This window comes from Trichosurus vulpecula, chromosome 2 (genome assembly GCF_011100635.1).
Source record: "Trichosurus vulpecula isolate mTriVul1 chromosome 2, mTriVul1.pri, whole genome shotgun sequence".
NCBI classification, from domain to species: Eukaryota; Metazoa; Chordata; class Mammalia; order Diprotodontia; family Phalangeridae; genus Trichosurus; species Trichosurus vulpecula.
Window position 1 is genome coordinate 425295166 of NC_050574.1, and position 17610 is coordinate 425312775.

At 38.5% G+C, this 17610-nt stretch overlaps 1 protein-coding gene across 4 annotated transcripts in view; it reads right to left on the reverse strand.

The window, feature by feature from the left end:
• Positions 1-240: 240 nt before the first annotated feature.
• The window catches only part of PHKA2 (phosphorylase kinase regulatory subunit alpha 2), a 113176-nt gene continuing 95806 nt past the window's right edge, over positions 241-17610 (reverse strand). For 2 of the 4 annotated variants that reach the window (XM_036745893.1, XM_036745892.1), the window contains 9 exons: positions 17167-17246; positions 16625-16703; positions 16393-16522; positions 15474-15575; positions 12956-13074; positions 6817-6990; positions 2880-2933; positions 1554-1754; positions 241-964 (listed from right to left, as the gene is read on the reverse strand). In XM_036745893.1, the coding sequence (XP_036601788.1) occupies positions 794-964; positions 1554-1754; positions 2880-2933; positions 6817-6990; positions 12956-13074; positions 15474-15575; positions 16393-16522; positions 16625-16703; positions 17167-17246 (1110 nt within the window). In that variant the 3' untranslated portion in view covers positions 241-793. Of the gene's footprint in view, positions 965-1553; positions 1755-2879; positions 2934-6816; positions 6991-10293; positions 10348-12129; positions 12160-12955; positions 13075-15473; positions 15576-16392; positions 16523-16624; positions 16704-17166; positions 17247-17610 lie in introns of all 4 variants that reach the window. The other 2 variants (XM_036745890.1, XM_036745891.1) reach the window with 2 other exon arrangements.

The following is a 17610-nucleotide window of genomic DNA, read 5'->3' on the forward strand; positions in this document are numbered from 1 at the left end:
CTTCCTGTTTTCCCCAGGGGTGAGAAAATGAAGCGTTTTTGTGAAAACAGAGGAAGCCTCCTGGTTGAAAGACTGCCAAGCTATGAATTATGCCACCCTCCCAATCACAGGAACCAATTTCTTAATTTTGGCAATAGACAAATTTCACTGAGTTCTGAAAATAAGAAAACTGAGTCACATGGACATCCCTACAATAAAATAACCACAGGTCAAAGAAGAAGAGTCAAACCACACAAAAGCCAAGTTTCATAAAAAGATGTACTTGTTATATTTAGGGGGGAAAAATAAAGTTCAGTGCACAGATACACTGAGCCTGAATGTTAATTTTTTTTCTATGTGACCGCAGGGTACATAGATACTGCGTGGATAAAGGTCTTTTCCATCTTTAGGATACATTTTTATCTCATGGAATCTATTTCTGTGCCTCTTCTAGAGAAGCAGCTTAGGCTAGATTCTTATTTACTTTGTACTCAAAAGAAAGACATTTCCATTCCCTTTCACAACCAGTGAGGCCAGATATTCCAAGATCTACATCAGAAAAGTGACCTTTGAAAATGACACTATAGAGTGACTCAGGGGAAAGCATAGGTCTCATAATTTTTTATGGGACTCGTACACACATGGGGTATGTATGGCACAAGGTCAGATTCCAGTGTCTCTTGGGATAATGTTTTCTGATGGACTACCATTTGGAAGCAGTACAGAGAGATCCAGAGGTCCAACAAAAGAAGCATCTTTCAAGGGTGAGGCCCAGGGCAGATCTGGAAGCATGTTAACTTTTGGGGGGGATGCCTCATTGCATCAGGCATCCTGTATTAGGAAGTAATTCCTGCAAGTAGGTGGCAACTGCTTTGGTCAGGTAAGTCATAGTCCCATAAGCTCCACTTGGGGCACTGTCATAGAAAAAGTGGCAAATTCCTGTTGCTGGGTCTTGCTCCAGGGTGTCCATGACTCCCAGGGATGTCTGTGGGAGAGAGAAAAGAAGGTGATGGGGTGGAAAAAGATGAACGATAAAGGCATGAGAGAGAAACATCTAATTTTCTACTTAATTCCATAGGTTAGAAAAGTTTAGAAACTGGAAGGGAGGGATATCACACTATCACCTATGATAGTTTCTTTTTAAGTAGGGGAAAAAATTCCAACGCTGACACCAGGAACACCAAAACCACCTTGAGTTTAGAAGTATTCAGAAAACTCAATGAGTTTTCACATACTTATCTTTAGGATTTTTAAAAAATTTTATTTCTCTCCCCATAAGCAAGTATAAATTTTCCCTCTTTTCCACTATGCTATCTTGTCTCAAAATATTCATTATTTTATTATTTTTAAATATATGTTATGTATGTTACTTATATATTCATATAATTTGTTTCATAAATCGCAGAAATGTAATTCTCTAAGTCGTAAGATCAATTTCCTACCTTAGGAAAATGCACTGCCCCTATTACATGAGCATGCCTTCTTTTATCAGAGGCAGGGCCTCCAACCAACTTCCAAATCCTATATCCCATCTCTGGTTACATTAATTTCTTTTAGGGCATCACTCCACAAACCTGATCCTTTAGGAAGAATTCATTGGCCATCTGCACTATCTGGTCTATGTGGATGATGCCTCCGATGCTATTCAACTCTATGTCTGAGAGAAGCGTGAGGACAAGGATAGCTTCTACGAGCAGCTGTCTGTATTCTGGCTGAGGTACGCGGTTCAACACAGATTCCACGTGGACAGCAAATTTGATTTCCTGAGGGGTCATCTGCCAGAGACGAGGGAGGGAAGAATAACAGGAAAGAAACAAAAAACATATCTTCTCATGTTCATGTGAATAAACTGCTCTAAGATGCACATTCTCAAAATAAAACAACTCAAGTTATATAGTCTAGGAAATAACATGTTGGTTTGCTGTTGTGGTTTACTGAAGTGACCTGTTTAGAACAATTAGGAAAGACACACTTTTAAATTCTGTGGAATCTCACAGAGATAAGCCATTTGTCCTGAATGGCTTAAATATTAACCAGTCTAAGTACAGTGGGATAAAATACAGGATTTAAACTCTTCCGGAACTTCTCTGATTCTATGAATAAATGGCCAAACCAGAAAGAGAATTGATTATATTTTTCCCTCATATATATTTGGAGCCATGATACCTAACTTTTAAGATACGTTCTCCAGGCAGTGGAATGACTTGTGCTTTTCCAGTTCTGTTAGCCTTACTTCTATCTCCCCTCTTCCACAGCATGTCCTAGCTCTTAACTGGACTAAAATAAATGAGAGGACGTTAAAGGAAAGTGATAGTGACTTAAGTCTGCTAAATACCAATGTGCAGATTGGGAGGAGGAACAAGGTAGCACATCTTTTTTTCAACCTAATGTTTATAGTTTATGTAAACCAATACAAGGTACAATAGTACATGTTTGAAAACTGCGAGTATACATCCAGAAAGAGCAGTTCTGGCTGCAGCAACGCAAAGCCAGTGTAGATAATGGTAGTCAGCTGAGAAGGAAGGATCAGGAGAGCCTTATTTGTGCTTCTGGCTAGTGAATGACAAGAGAAATAAGTGGAACACTAAGTATACAACATTAGTTTTCATGGGAATGTGTTTATGGAGTCAAATCCTCTATGTAGCTTTAGAGATGTTTATGTCTTCTTGAGTTAAGGATATGGTGGGTTGGGGAGAATAAAGGGAGGCGGGAATGGTCAGAGGAAGGTAAGGCTGATAAATGCAAAAGGAAGACCGTGAAAAATTAGTGGGTCAATATTCTATTTGAAAGGCTGCTTGAAAAAAAAATAGCATACATTTTTAAAAGGAGGTACTAACCACATGAAAACAAAGTGCTTATCACAAAATAGTGGAGGAATACTACCATTTTCATGACTCTACCTCTCTTGTGGTTGAAGATGGGAGAACATAGCCATCGATAGACAGACCATGGCACTAGGAAAAAAAAAAACAACCAATAACTAATTTTGGTATAAAGTATAGAGGGTGTTAAATATACACACAGAGCTATATACTCACCTTTGTACTACCTATAAAACCTGCAAGATGCATGAAACATGGCAGGGTATTTTTAAAGAAGGAATGTTCTCATTACCCATAGCTGTCATCTTGATGGAACAGTTCTCAGTGGACCAACAGGCATCTTTCATTTCTCACAAGAACAAATATCCCCTAGGGAGCAGGTGATTGTTGCTTTATGGAAGCTCACAATCTAACTTAGCACCAGATGACTGACAGGGCTGAGTGGCTCCCCTTGGTGCCATACAAAGGGAGATTTTCATCAGTCTGGTCAGTAAGGTGATGGTTCCGTGCATTTGTAATCATCTATTTTTGAGACTTCCAAAAAGAGCACCAATCTCACAAAGAACTAGTGTGTGCACAGATGCTGTGTGTATAAATATCAAGCCCTGAATTAACAAAAAGCTGCTTCTTAAGGACAGAAAGAATCTTTCATCAAGCCAGTGAAAATCTAGATAGAAATGCACATTATTTAAGGAAGCACAATCAGGTTTCTCTGAGGGTGCAGTGGTCCTACTCTTTCTTATGCTGCAATCCTAAATTCCTTAAACCAGTTATACTGGCCTTCACACTCTGTTGGGGCCAGGGACTATAGGAACACTGCCGATTGTACATTTACCACTCTGAGTCCTCCAGAACACACAAAAGAAAGGGTGAGGAACCTTCTGCATGGGGTCTCTACTCTTCAATATGGGTGTCAGGAGTCTGATTTTGGGGAGTGGGAAAAGATCTTAGATTTTTCTGTAAAAAAAAAATACTCCCTATGGGTTGTGGAAATCCTAGCATTCTATTGCTGGGACTGTTTTTCTTTTACTTCTATTGTGAAATGGAAAAAAAATGGGGGGAAAAATAACTGTCATACAGTTAGGTCCCGGTAGGTTTCAGAAATTTTATGTGAGGAAAGCTAAAGAGAACAGATTTGTTCCTTTAAGCAAAAACAAAAATAAGCTTTTATGTCAACCTGAAGAAGAGTGAGAAGGGCCATGGAGTGAGATCTTTCTATTCCTTTCCTTTTTTTGTGTTCTCTAGACAAACATGAGGAGCTGTTTTCCTCCAAGCCCACAGCACAGTTAAAGGAGATGCTGCAACAGCCTGGGTGCTCAGATTTAAAGGGGAAGCAACATCAGAAGCTGGCTCAAAATAATAAGGAACTTCCTAATAGTTAGTTGTCCCTCTCATATTCCACACCATTTAGAAGTCGAAGACTCCCTGTCCTTCTCATATGCTTTCTTTATCTTCCATGTCCAGAATGAATTATTAAAAACCATTCAATAAAACGTGTTATCTAAAGATGGGACAGTAAACTATCAAGCTTATAGCCGTAGTAGGTTTTTGGGGACACCCAGGATGAGGCATCTTCATCATAAGAGTTTACATTTATAAATGACTTAAAGTTTCACATAGTACTTTACATACATTATGCCACTTGGTCCCAAACCTTGTGAAAGAGATATTCCAGATATCATTTTAAAAATAAGACGACTGAGGCCTAGAGAGGTTGAAATTTTGAGGATATAAACAGAAGCAGTTCTAAAGATGAAAAAAGAGGAAAGCTGTCAAAAGAGACGGTTAAATCAGATTATAAAAGACATGTCTACAAGATAGAAGAGCAGACAAAAGCAAACGAATATAAAATGTCAGGAAAATACTAGAAGCTGAGACTAAAGCTCAGAATTAGTCAAGGCTGGCAATGAATGCTAAAGACAATGAGAAGTTCTGTTCTGTTTTGCGGAAGCTATACTGACAGAGAGGATCAGGGAAAGGAGAAGATGAATTCTCAGGGTTTTAATAATAATAGCTAATAGTGCGTTAAGGTTCATAAAGGTCTGTACATATGCTGATCTCATTTGAGGGTAGATAGGATCACAATGGATAATGGGGAAAGAACAAAATTACTTACTTTGCTGATGTTTACTCTATCAAGGACAAAACAAAAATTGTTCAGAGGAAGTGAAAACACAAGAAAAGTTAAGGAGATGCTAAAAGATCCCCAGCCTTCCCTTAATTAGTTCAAGACATCCGGCCCAGATAAACATCAAAGGGCACCCAAAGAACTGGCAGATGTGCTTGCCAAGCTCTGTCATAAACGTGAAAGGTGACATAGATGGGGAGGAGGACAAATGTTAGCTTGATTTAAAAAAAGAAGGGCAGATTCAACTAACCATTGAGTGTCTACAAACAAAGCCAAAGGAGCTTACATTTCATCAAGGGAGACACGTTCACATAAAATACATATTCACATATCCATACATACACATACATAATCTATGTATCGCACAAATATAAAGTTAATAGATACACTTACACGTGTTTTCACTCTTGATAGAATGTAAGCTCCTTTAGAATAGGCATTCTTTCATTCTTTATATTTGCAGCTCCAGCAACTAGCACAGTGCCTGGCTCATAGTAAGCACTTAATAAATGTTTGTTGATTCGTTGACTAATATGTGCATGCTTATCAAATTTGCAAAGGACACAAAATTGTGAACAGTTACTATGGATGGAAGGAAGAATGCAAAAAGATCTCAGCAGATTAGAATGTGGGCTATTACTTAATAAGAAAATTTAATGTGAAGTATGAGATCCTAAAGTTGGGTTCAAAAAAATCAAATTAACAAGCAGAAGATGGGGAAGGCATGGTTAAAGTGGATGCTGATCTGCTAATGATATGAGAGTTTTTGTGGACATTTTCATCTTTGCAACATCTCTTGAATATGCGTCCTTCTCTCCTCTGACACTGCTGCCACTCTAGTGCAGGCTCTCATTACCTCATGCCTGAACTACTGCATTAGCCTGCTGGTAGATCTGCCTGCCTCAAGTCTCTCCCCACTCCAATCTATCTTCCATTCAGCCACTGAAGTGATTTTCCTGAGGTGCAGATTCGATTGTGTCACCCCACTACTTGATAATCTCCAGTGGCTTCCTATTGCCTCTAGGAGCAAAGACAAAATGCTGTTCAGCATTCAAATCCTTTACCTCTACCTTTCCAGTCTTCTTACACCTTTGTCCTGCCCTCCATATACTTTTTGACCCAGTGACACTGTCTTCCTGGCCGTTTCACAAACAAGACATTCCATGTCTCAGCTCCATGCATTTTCTCTGGCTGTGCCCCTTGGCCATAATGATCTCCCTACTCATCTTTAACTGCTGGCTTTCCTGGTTCCTTCAAGTCCTAACTAAAACCCTATCTTCAACAGGAAGCCTTTCCCAACCCTTCATTCTAGTGCCTTCTTGCTTTTAATTATTTCTTATTTATCTCATACGTAGCTTGTTTACATATATTTGATATTGCCTCCCTTATTAGACTGTGAGCTCCCTGAAGGCAAGGACTGTCTTTTGCCTTTTTTTATCTGTCAAACTTTCACAAAGTGCCTGGATGCTATTTAATAAATATTTACTGAGCTCAAGCTTACTGAGTCCACATGACACATGGCAGTTGAAAAGCAGCCTCAGTAGTTTGTGGGATCTTCAGGCACTTGGAGGTGGAATAGTTAAGATACTCAGTCAAGGACAGGTAAAGCTTGATGGCCTTTAAGGTCCCTTCCCACTCTGTGACTCTGATTTGTCCATGGTCACAGAAGCTGGTATTTTTTCAGTCATAATTCTCTCCCAAATCCAAGGTCAGCCCTCTTATCATGGCACCATGTTGCCTCTGAGAAGTGAGTTACCATACGAAGTGACCAAGTGTATTTCCTGGGAGCTTCTTGCTCAGGACTGCCTCATGTGACAACCCCACTGGAGTGCAACCTGGTCTGCCCTTTGTGCAGACAAACTTATTCTTCCTTTATCCCCTGCTCACCTTCTGAAGGATCTTCCACACTTTCTGGTAGAACCCCACTGGAACTCTGTTAATGGCACCATCTAGCCTTCTCCTGCGCAGCCACTGACCCTGGCGCTCTCCCCAGCTGAGATGGTGACCACCAGAATCAGAAGACGACACTGTGCCCGTGGGAGAAGAAGGAGTACTGCACCTCTGCAGGAAAGAAGGTAAGCAGTCTTCAAACATTCCAGGAATCCTGGCGCTTTGACAAATTAAGCCAATTCCTGTGCTAAAAAATGTAGCATTTAACAGTTATCACAATATCATCTTACTTTAATGTGCTTTCTAGGATGAGTACCTAATGAAGGTCATTGTTTGGATGTTTTTTTCCATCTTAAAGGCCGTTTCTGTTAATAATTCAAAGATAGTAGGATGCAGATTTTTCCCAGAATCTAAACTATTCCTAATACATTTCTGGCCATGCCATTTCTACTCAAAAACTTTCAGAAGCTCTTTAATGGCACCCAAATAAATTCCTTTTTGCTTGCATTCAAGGTTGTCCACAACCTGGATCCAACTTACCCTTTTAACCCTTTCTACTCTCTTCACATGTACCCTGTATTTTACAAAAATGAAATACTCTTTTTTTCCCCTCCATTCTTAACTAGTCTTTACTTATCTTTATGTCTTTGCTCAAGCCATGCTCCCATTTCTAAAATGGGCTTCCCTTAACCCCTCCTTCAGACCCTTTCTTTCTTCAAGATCCAACTCACATTCCACCTCCCCACTGATCTTTTCGAAAAAGGAAGTGATTTCTTCTAATTTCTCACAGCAGTAGTCTTGGATCTCTCCCTCGTGTAACAGTTATTTGTGCACACATCCTTCTCCTTATTAGCTCCTGGAGAGGAGGATTTTTGTATCTCTAGTACCTACAACAGTGTCTTATTCATAGGAAGTACTTAATAAATACTTCTTGAATTGCATTCCCCAGTTGTGCTTTGGGTATGTTTGGAAGGTGCATTCAATTGTATTGAATCGGGTATTGTGTAATAAACTGCTCTTACAGGTAACAACACCTGACATTTATAAAACACAACACTGCATCTGAGCCATGTGACAATCCTTTGAGGTAGACATGATACATTTACATTTTAGGCTCAGAGTGGATGAATGTCTTGCCCAGGGCCACAACAGTTAATAGGACTCAGAGGAAGGATCTTAACCAAGATCTTCCTGACTCCAGGTTTAACAGTTTAGCCATTATACCATGGAAACTTCTACTAATATAAATGAATCGCTGTAGTTTCCAAATGGCTCCAAACTGAGGAGGAGTAAATTACTTCAGATCAAGACTACTTCTAAGAGAATCATGGTGGTTGCAAGAATGAAATCTGTAAACCATATGATTGCCTGAAAAGATTTCTTTTATGTGATTTTAAGCCTATACAATCTTTTATTGTCAGGGTTCTAGAATAAGTATATTCTAGAGCTGAATTGAGAATAACACTGGATATTTATTTACTAGAAGCGAAAATACTAAATTTTGCCAATTCTAGACTTAAAGGTCACTTATTTATCACCAAAAGGCTAGCCCCACAAAGAGTTCAACAGGTTATAAAAGCGGAAATGGTACATCTAAGAATGAAGAATGGAAGCCAGAATCCATATTACTATCATTGACCACACAGAGTCTATGTTACAGAACACATGAAACCTTCAGCCTCTTTTAAAATCTTTCTTTCTAGTCTCATAGCCATCCCAATACATCCCTCCTCCTTTTTTCTGTCCCCTTCACCAGAAGGTGTTTATCCTCATGCTTTATCTTTATCCCATTTAATTCCTCCCTCTCCACCAGGAACACATGTTCCTGTAATGCAGAGGGGGAGAGGAACTGCTTTCATCTCTTTTCTTCTCCTAAAATGATGCTTATTTCTTTCAGAGAGAATAATTTTCCTATGATTAGTGGTTTGGCTGTTGTAACTTCCTGCTCCCATATCAACAGCCCTCCTTTAAAATTAACAGAGAAAAATCTCTCAATAAGTGTACAAGGGAAACATCCCATCCTATCTTCCAGCAGATTATAAACTCCTTGAGGGCAGGGACTATTTTAATTTTTGTCTTTATATCTCCAACATCTAGCCCCAACCCTGGCACTGAGGAGGTGCTTAATTAATGCTTGTTGAACTGACTTGACCTCTAGGGGCTATTCAATTTAGGGAACTAGGAAATAAATTGGGCATTGGCCACATCTTTGAACTTGTGTGGGTGGTTTGGTGAAGGAGAAGAGAAAATAAGAAGAGAAAATAATGAAGATCTCCCTAGGAGAAGCTCATACAAGGTTCCTCTTCAGAAGATTACATATAAATCTCTGACCTCCAAATTGAAGAAGGGGACTTATTCATACTTTCAGATTTTCACAGCTATTCTGATTTTGGTATCCTTTTATACTTCTAGTTCTAAAACACATCTTGTTTTATAATTTTCTAATATACTTTAATTCTCAGATGTACTACCAGAAGTCAAGGCAGAATTCTCCCTACGTCTTTTTTTACTTCTTGGGGTCTTATTTTTAAATAGTAGTTAGGCTAGGTTGTTTGGTGGTCTCATTAAGACCCTTTAAATGAGGCAACAATTAGGCATGAGTAAAAGCAATTACTGCTACGCTCCTCAACGCCTCAGCTGACGTTCTATATCTAGTTTAGATCCACACAAGCAAAGCAGCTATACCCTTGCCAAAAGCACTATTTCTTCTTCCTTTTCCTGATCTCAGCCCTCACGTCAAAGTAAGAATTGGAGCAAACTTCTAATCACAGACTAGCAGAAATAATCTATGACTATATCATAACATAACACTCCAAAATCAATACCATTTCAATTCAACCAAAATTTAATTGGACAAAGGGCTGGTCTCAGAATTAAGCTGTGTGACCATGGGAAAGTCAATTAAACCCAGTGCCTCAGACAACTATGACCTTACAGAAGAGTTGCTAACTTGCTTTGGTAGAGGAAATTTCTAATGCTGGAAGTTCCATACACTCATGGAATCAAAGGTCTGGATCAAGTGTCTACTATGCACTAATCACTAGGGATACAAAGACAAAACAGAAATAGGCCTTGTCTTCAAGATTATAATCTATTCAGGTATGGAGATAATAAGGATATGGTAGGGAGAGAAGGAGATGTCCAATGAGGAATAGCCTTACATGTCAGGAAATGCTAGAAGTTAAAGATTTTTTCTTTTTTTAAAAACTGAAAGCAAGTTTCCAGTCTAGAACTTTGAAAGATTTCATGCCTGCCTCCGCAAAGTCACAGGCTGTATGTGGGATTCTGTCAGCTATGACACTAGCTACCTGTCACAGTACTTCTCCAAAGCCCCTAATAGTCTTTCTCAAGTATCAGAAAGTTTAGGATAAGGTGGGAGGTGGGGGTAGAGGAAAGGTTACAAGAGGTTTCCAAGACTACAAATTAGAAGGTGACAAAGAACATAATGCAAAATACTCATAATGGATGGTTTACCATGGACTTGGAAGAGTGAATGCTGCTGGAAATGGAATGGCCGACAGAAAATAACTACAAAACAAAAAACAAATACCTTAATAACATACAATATCTTAGTAAGAAACTGCAGAAAGGAGTTAAATGGAACAAAAAAAAAGTAGCAGAAGACATGGAATTAAAAAAGTCTGCCCTCATTAAAACAAACAAAAACATTCACTTCCCCGTGGGCTCACCCTTTCCAAAGCTAAAGGGCTGGGTAATATTGATATTAAAATTTATTTTAAGCACCACTACATTCCTATCAATCATGGAGATGACCAAGTTAACAAGCAATTTGTTTCCTGAGTGATATCCTGGCCAACATTTATAATGTATGTTAGAACTGTGAACGTTTCACCCGGATTAGCAAAATAACCATCACCACATTAGTCAAATTGTCTCTAGTCAAAAAGACATGTCTATAGTGCTTGAAAAATCAGGAGCATGCTCTTATTTACATTACCTTTCCCAGTTAAAAAATAATGTAAGAAATGTTCTTGATAAACTGGGTAGAAATTAGGGCTGGATCTGTTATTTAAAACCACAGAACGTTTGAGCTGGTTAGTTTATAAGATCTGTTAAATGTCTCTTGTGAAATGTCTCTTTGTTTGAATGACCAAATATAGAATTTTTCAATTGGTGAGGAAAAGTTAATTTAATCCCACTACCAACCAAGCAAACAAGGCATCTTAGGGCAGAAGGAGACTGATTTCTAGCTTCATTTGAACATGGATGACACAGACTTGGTGCCATCAAGTGGTTAGTCAAGGAAAAGCTAAAGAAAAATCTTTTTTCTAAGATTTCTATTTGAACAGGATCAGTGTGAACTGGAAGCTGGGGACTGACACCTGTGTTTTGCTCTGGGCTAACACGTTACGTTTGTGTTTATGTAACCACAAAGATCTGACTATGGCTGTAAAGAAGCATAAATATTAAAACACTGGGAGACTGACTAGATGTCATACTTCCTGGTAGGGTGCTGGGTACACAGGGTCCCCTTTTTTACTTTGTGTTGGGCATTTCTGGTAACTGAACTCAGCAGTGCAGGAGAGATCCAATTGCTCCCTCTTCTTACAACATAAACTCGAATTTCTAGAGCATATTTTTCAAAGTCTTTCATATTATTTGATCCTCACAACAAACCTCAGAGTTAAGACAAGGCAGAGATGAGTCCAGTTATGCGGATGAGGAAACAAGGTTCAGCGACTGTGTTACAGCCTGACCCCAACATCTTTTGCCCCTTTCCTTGTGCTCTTTCCACTGCTCCATGTTGTCGTGCTCTCAATGTTATAAGAAAGGATGGGAGGTCGCGTTTTACACTGATTTTCTTTCAACTACTTAATTTAGTTCTGTATCTATATGATATCAGTCTTTAAGGGCTATCTTTTTTTCTCAAGTGAGGAATAGGACTTTGTTTCATATCCAGCCCAAGAGGAGAGACTGAGAAATGGTGACTAACTGGACAATGTGGACCCAAGGGCAAAGACTACCTTACTTTCTTTTGTATCTCTCTCCACAAAAAGCTACTATATATCCCTAACCCTTGTAGAATTTGAGCTCCTGTAAGGGAAGGGAATGTATTTCTCTTTGCTTATATTTGTATCTCTTATGCTTAGCACAGTGCCCAGCAGAGGAAGCAGTGCTTAATGAGTGCTTGTTTCTTTCCTTCCTTCCAAGAGACATAATTTGATAGGCAGAATTGTTCTATGTACATTAAAGTTTATTAGTATAGATAGCTTCTATTTTTTTAGGTTTGAGCCAGAAAGGAAGAAAACCATGCATGAAAGATCCAAAAGCCAGTCATGTTTCTTTCACCTGCTCATCAGCACTGAACTTCCTAGTCATCTGTAATTAAGAATAAATTAGGCAGTAAAGATAAACCAGTTTTCAAACAAAGTATTCTTAAGTACCCACTCCTATAGCATCAATCTTCTAAACAGGAAAGTCACAACCCAGCCCAACCAATGGATTAAAAAAAGCATTATTATGCATTGGTAAGGAGGTTTTAGATAATAAAAGCATTGAGTATGAATCATCAGCCTGTTTATTAATGGAAAAATTATACACCACCTTTCTTTTATACCTTTGCCCAAAATGAAAAAAAGTGTTCACTGGGAGAATTTCATGTTACATAGGAGTGGGATGAAGAATTAAAGAGAAACACAACCAAGAAATAAATACCTCTGTAGGTGTGTGTGGAAAAAAAAAATACAGGTTATGTTTGAATCATTATGTTCTTTTCTTCCCCTAATACTCCACTTGAAGGTCACAATAGAGTTAACTACAAACCTGCTTGTTCGAGACAGGTAAAATATATTTTATTGTTAGCTATGTTTTAAGGTTGCTATAGTCTAAATGAAATATTTCCCATAAATGTAGAAAATCACTGACAAGTGTTTACTAACAATTTAAAAAGCAACAAAAAAACCAAAGCTTTTTGAAAGAGGGATAGAGAGGGGAGGGTCTTATACAGGGAAACCAAGCCCTCCTTGCTACATCTGAAATCTACCTTATACATCCATAAAGAAAAAAATCTGAAACCATGAAAACTAAAGAACATTGGATTTCAATCATTTTGAGGGAAAAGAAAAAAAAAAGGACCAGCTTTCCCTCTAACTGAACCACTGCAGAATTCCCTTACCTGTTTCATCTCACTTCTTAATCTATTAATACCACTCCTTTCTGTTTTGGTCACTCCAGTATGGCCCACCTCATGAATAGAGATAGCTGGGCTAGATGTAGAGGAGTGAATAGGCCGCACTAAAGGGGGAAAAAACCAACATATTAAAGTTCTAGCAAACTAAGCTTATATTTAGGACAGTCTTCATTCCTCTCTTCTGTACCAGAACTTTACTTATAGGTCCTAGGAAACAAAGCAATTCCTTCTATTCCCAAAGACATTCTATTTGTAATTGAAGCTATTCGAATCTTTTTTTTTAAAATAACAGAGCTAAATTATTTGTAGACCATTTGTAAATTTACACAATCAAGTCAAAGAAATAAGTTGTGGGTTGTTTTTGGCTTTGATGTTATAATAAATGGGTTGAAATATAGTAAAATAAACAATATTAAAACATATTTAACTACCTTGTTTTGAAACAAAAACACCAGCATCTCATTGTGTAACAGAAGTTAAGAAGCATCTGGCTGGGAAAGTGCTGGAGAGAAAACATGTATGACCACAGGCCAATTCTGGAGTGTGTTTACAAAGTTTGGGCTACATGCCCTATCTTATCACTTCTGGACTTCTAGTCCCAGAAATGACATTTGCTCACTCTGTGACCTAGGCCTTCTAGTAAATAATTTTAGAAAACTCAAACTATTGTACTTCTTTTTTTACCTTGTCTTTTAATTAAGAAAACTCATGGTATTTTAGGTGACACAGTTACACAAGCACTTATATTTTATACCCAACCAGAATTTTAAAATTGTCTATATCAAACCTTGTCTGTGTAGATAATTCCAAGAACCACATATCTAATCCTAATATTTCACCTGAGCCCAGTCCCACATCACAAACTGCCTATTGTATATCTCAAAATGGATGTTCCATAGGCATTTAAAACTCGGCATGTTCAAACCAGAACTTATCTTTTCCCCAAAACTCTCCCATCTTCTGATTTTTCTGTTGAGAGCACCATTATCCTTCTAGTCACCCATATTAGCAACTTTGGAATCTTCCTCTACTCCTTCTTCTCCCTCAATCCTCATATCCAACCAAATTTTTATTCTATCTCTACAACATATCTCATACCTTCCTCTCCACTCAGATGGTCACCATCCTAGTTCAGGCTTTCATTACGTCATATTTACAACTGGAATAGCTTCTAATTGGCTTCCTAGCCTCTAATCTCTTCCTTTATGAATCTGCCCTCCACACTTGTCCAAGAAATATTCTTAAAGTACAAGTCTGACAATACCACTCTTCAGTTCAAGAAACTCCAGCAACTTTCTTCCCTTAAGGACAGAGGTTCTTATCTTTTTTTGTGTCATGGACCCTTCTGGCAATCTAGTGCAGTCTATGAACTCTTTTTCTGAATAATATTTTTAAATGCATAAAGTAAAATAATAGAAAGGAAACCAATTATATTGAAATATCATGCATATAGCTAATTCAGTTTTTAAAACATTTTTAAAACAAGTTCATGGACCCCAGGTTAAGAATCCCTACTCTAGGATAAAATACAAACTTTTCTAGCATTTCCAGTCCTTCACAACCTATCTTCTAACCTATCTTGCCAGCTTTATTACTCTTCTTCACATAATTTCCTGACAAACTAGCCTACGTTCTTGCTGTCTCTCACACAGAACATTTCTTTTTCCATCTCTGTGCCTTTTAGGCCCATGCCTAGAATGCACTCCCTCTCTATCTCTGACCTGAAGAAGCCCAAGCTTTCTTCAAGATTCACCTCAAATGCCGCCTCCCATAGGAGACTTATCTTGATCATACCAATTGCTAGTACCTTGCACCCAGAAATTTGTATTTATTGGGTATATCCCTTGTATTGACTTAGCTGTGTGCAAATTATTTCCTCCCAATAAAATATAAGCTCCCCAAGGGCAGGGAATGTTCTGTTTTAGTCTTTTATATCTAATGCCTAGCTCAGTTTTCAGCAAGTAGGTTTAATAAATCCTTGTTCAATGAACAACTGAATATGAAGTGTGATTTGATCCCTCCTTCTAACCTCTCAAAGAATTCTCTACCTCTTATGCACTTTCACACGCTGATTATATCATCTAGAGATCTTATTCATCCTGAATGGTCAGAAGGTTCTTAGGATATAGCTTTTATTCATCTCTGAAGCCCCCTCAGCACCTGGTACAGTATTCACCCACAGAAGGTGCTCATCGAATTGAACCAAAAATCATGTGGTGGGAGGCACAGATAGATAAAATGTTGAATGAGAGACAAAGGTGAAAAATGCTCTGCTAATGTGTCCTGGAAAACTTTTAAGGTATAATAACTGAAAAGAGCCCCTCAAATTAGCTAATCTTGTTAATAGAGAGTTTAATGCTATTATTCACACTACATTTTTATTATTTAGAAGTTTAACTTACACCAAATAAGACATGCTAGGGACTCTATTCTTCATATATAATTGTATACATATTTATATTGAATATATATTACCTATGTATTCAAATTACTGTTTACTTACTGCTTCTTTCAACACCAAACTCTTTTCCACTTAGAATATGGTGTAAGAGATTTTTCATATCAAAAGGACTAAGGTTCATCAAACTTTCAGAGGCTTCTTCTCCTACAAAGAAACACATCTGATATATGTAAGACACATGACTAACCTCACTTGTAGGAAGAACAGAGAGTCACATTGGTATAGATTTGCGGATTTCCAAAAGAGGGCCCCTTGTGGCCAAGTTTTTTCTACTGGCATTGTCTTTGTACCTGAAATCTCCACATTAACCACTTCTTTGGGTTAAAGTGGTGAGAGCTGGACTTAAAAATGAAAATGACTCAACATTTTTGTTTTTGTTTTATAGGGAAGAAGTTGTTTATCAAATGAGGTTGAAGGAATCAGTGAGACATGGTAGAGTGGGCAATAAGCTAGCCTTGGATTTGAGTCCCACTTACGACATATATTGGTTAAATGACCTTGGACTTAACTTAGCTCCCAGAGACAGCTGTATAAGGTTACAGACCAGTTGCCAATCTGCACTGGTAAAGGGGGAATTTCTTCAGCCAGAATTCCTTATACTAAGGAAGCATTAGCTCAAGACTCCCACTTGACCCCAAAATAAATAAATAATTACATGACTACATTATTAACGAGAATCTTTATTGTAAATTCCGAGTACGATTCAAAATGACATAGAAGCTTATGAATTATGACTATTTATAGACTTGTCACAAGTGCCATATCACAGAAACCTCGCGGAGTTTCACTACAAACTAGATTACTGCAATTTGATACTTTGTGGGAAAAGCAGAAGTAGATTTATTGTCATGTTTTTGTACTTCCAAGATTAAACTGGACACTCAAGGAACTATGATCAACATGTCTAACCTAGAAGCCGGTTTCCTTGCTTATCTCAATGACATTGAAGAGGAGTCTTTACCTGAGCAATTCAAACTTCGAGCCAGCTCAGTTGCCATCACCTGGATGATGAGACCAATACGGAGCCTGAGCATCTCCACAAAGAGGCTGGGCTGGGACCTCACATACATTGCCAAGTAAACCACAATTTCCTGATGTGAACAAGGAAGCGCAGTTATTATAGGTAAAATTTATGGTTTCACTACAGGCCCTACCACCCACTTAAAAGCATGGCTCCTCTCCAGAATCTCAACCTGTGTAAGGACTGCAATGCTGATATCCTGCCCACTGGCTTCATAGATAAGTCTGGTCAATTCTTCAGGAGGAAGAGGGCTAGGGAAGAGAATCAGATAGGAAAATGACACGATCAGTACCAACACTCATTTCCATGTGTCCTTCTAGAATTCCTATTTCAGTTGTACACAATAGCTGTCTTATGGGCCCCAAACTGGCATTTTAAGTCTGCATTAAGGTTTGGAAAAACTTCATCTTATTTCAGTCTTATTATTTCCATTTTACCATTGAGGAAACTGAAGCTCAGGAAGGTTAAGTGAATGACCTATGGTTAATAAATGTCAGAAGCAGACTTAGAACCCTGGTCTTCCTGACTCCATGTGCAGTGCTATCCTCTGTTCCATGCTGCTCCCTTGAAACATGGACACTATTAAGCCCAGGTGAAAAGCAGGTAGCCATTTGTGTTTCATTACTTCACAGTTTAATCACTGGCAGGCTGGTTTAAGTGTGCAGGGCCCAAGCTTGATGGCAGAGAGAGAACACTGGCAGATATTAGACTTACGCAGAGATGGTCCTTTCTCGGGGTTCTGGGGGCAGACCTACTGTGAGCTGCTTCTGGTGTGACAGCAGGTCTGTACATGCCTATGTACATACCGAAAGGAAGGGGAAGTAAAAAGTAAAGCAATGCAAAAAGGATTACTTCTTCATTACTTCATTTATGTCAACATAGCAAGAAAGCCAACTTTCAGGACAATGCTACTGTCTGATTCTTTGGAGGGTTTTTACACTGCCATTTTAGTGACCTCTTAGTTACCAACTACTGAGAGGGAGGGCAAGCGAATGGAATGTAATGGCCTGGTTTGAGAGAGATTATAGTCCTAGATATCATTATCTTCTCCTGGAGCCTTTGAAGCTTCGATACAACCTATGTGACCAGATATCACACTATAAATATCTTCATGTTCCTTGAGAGTAAGGATTGTTTCACCGCTTGTTTTTGTGTCCC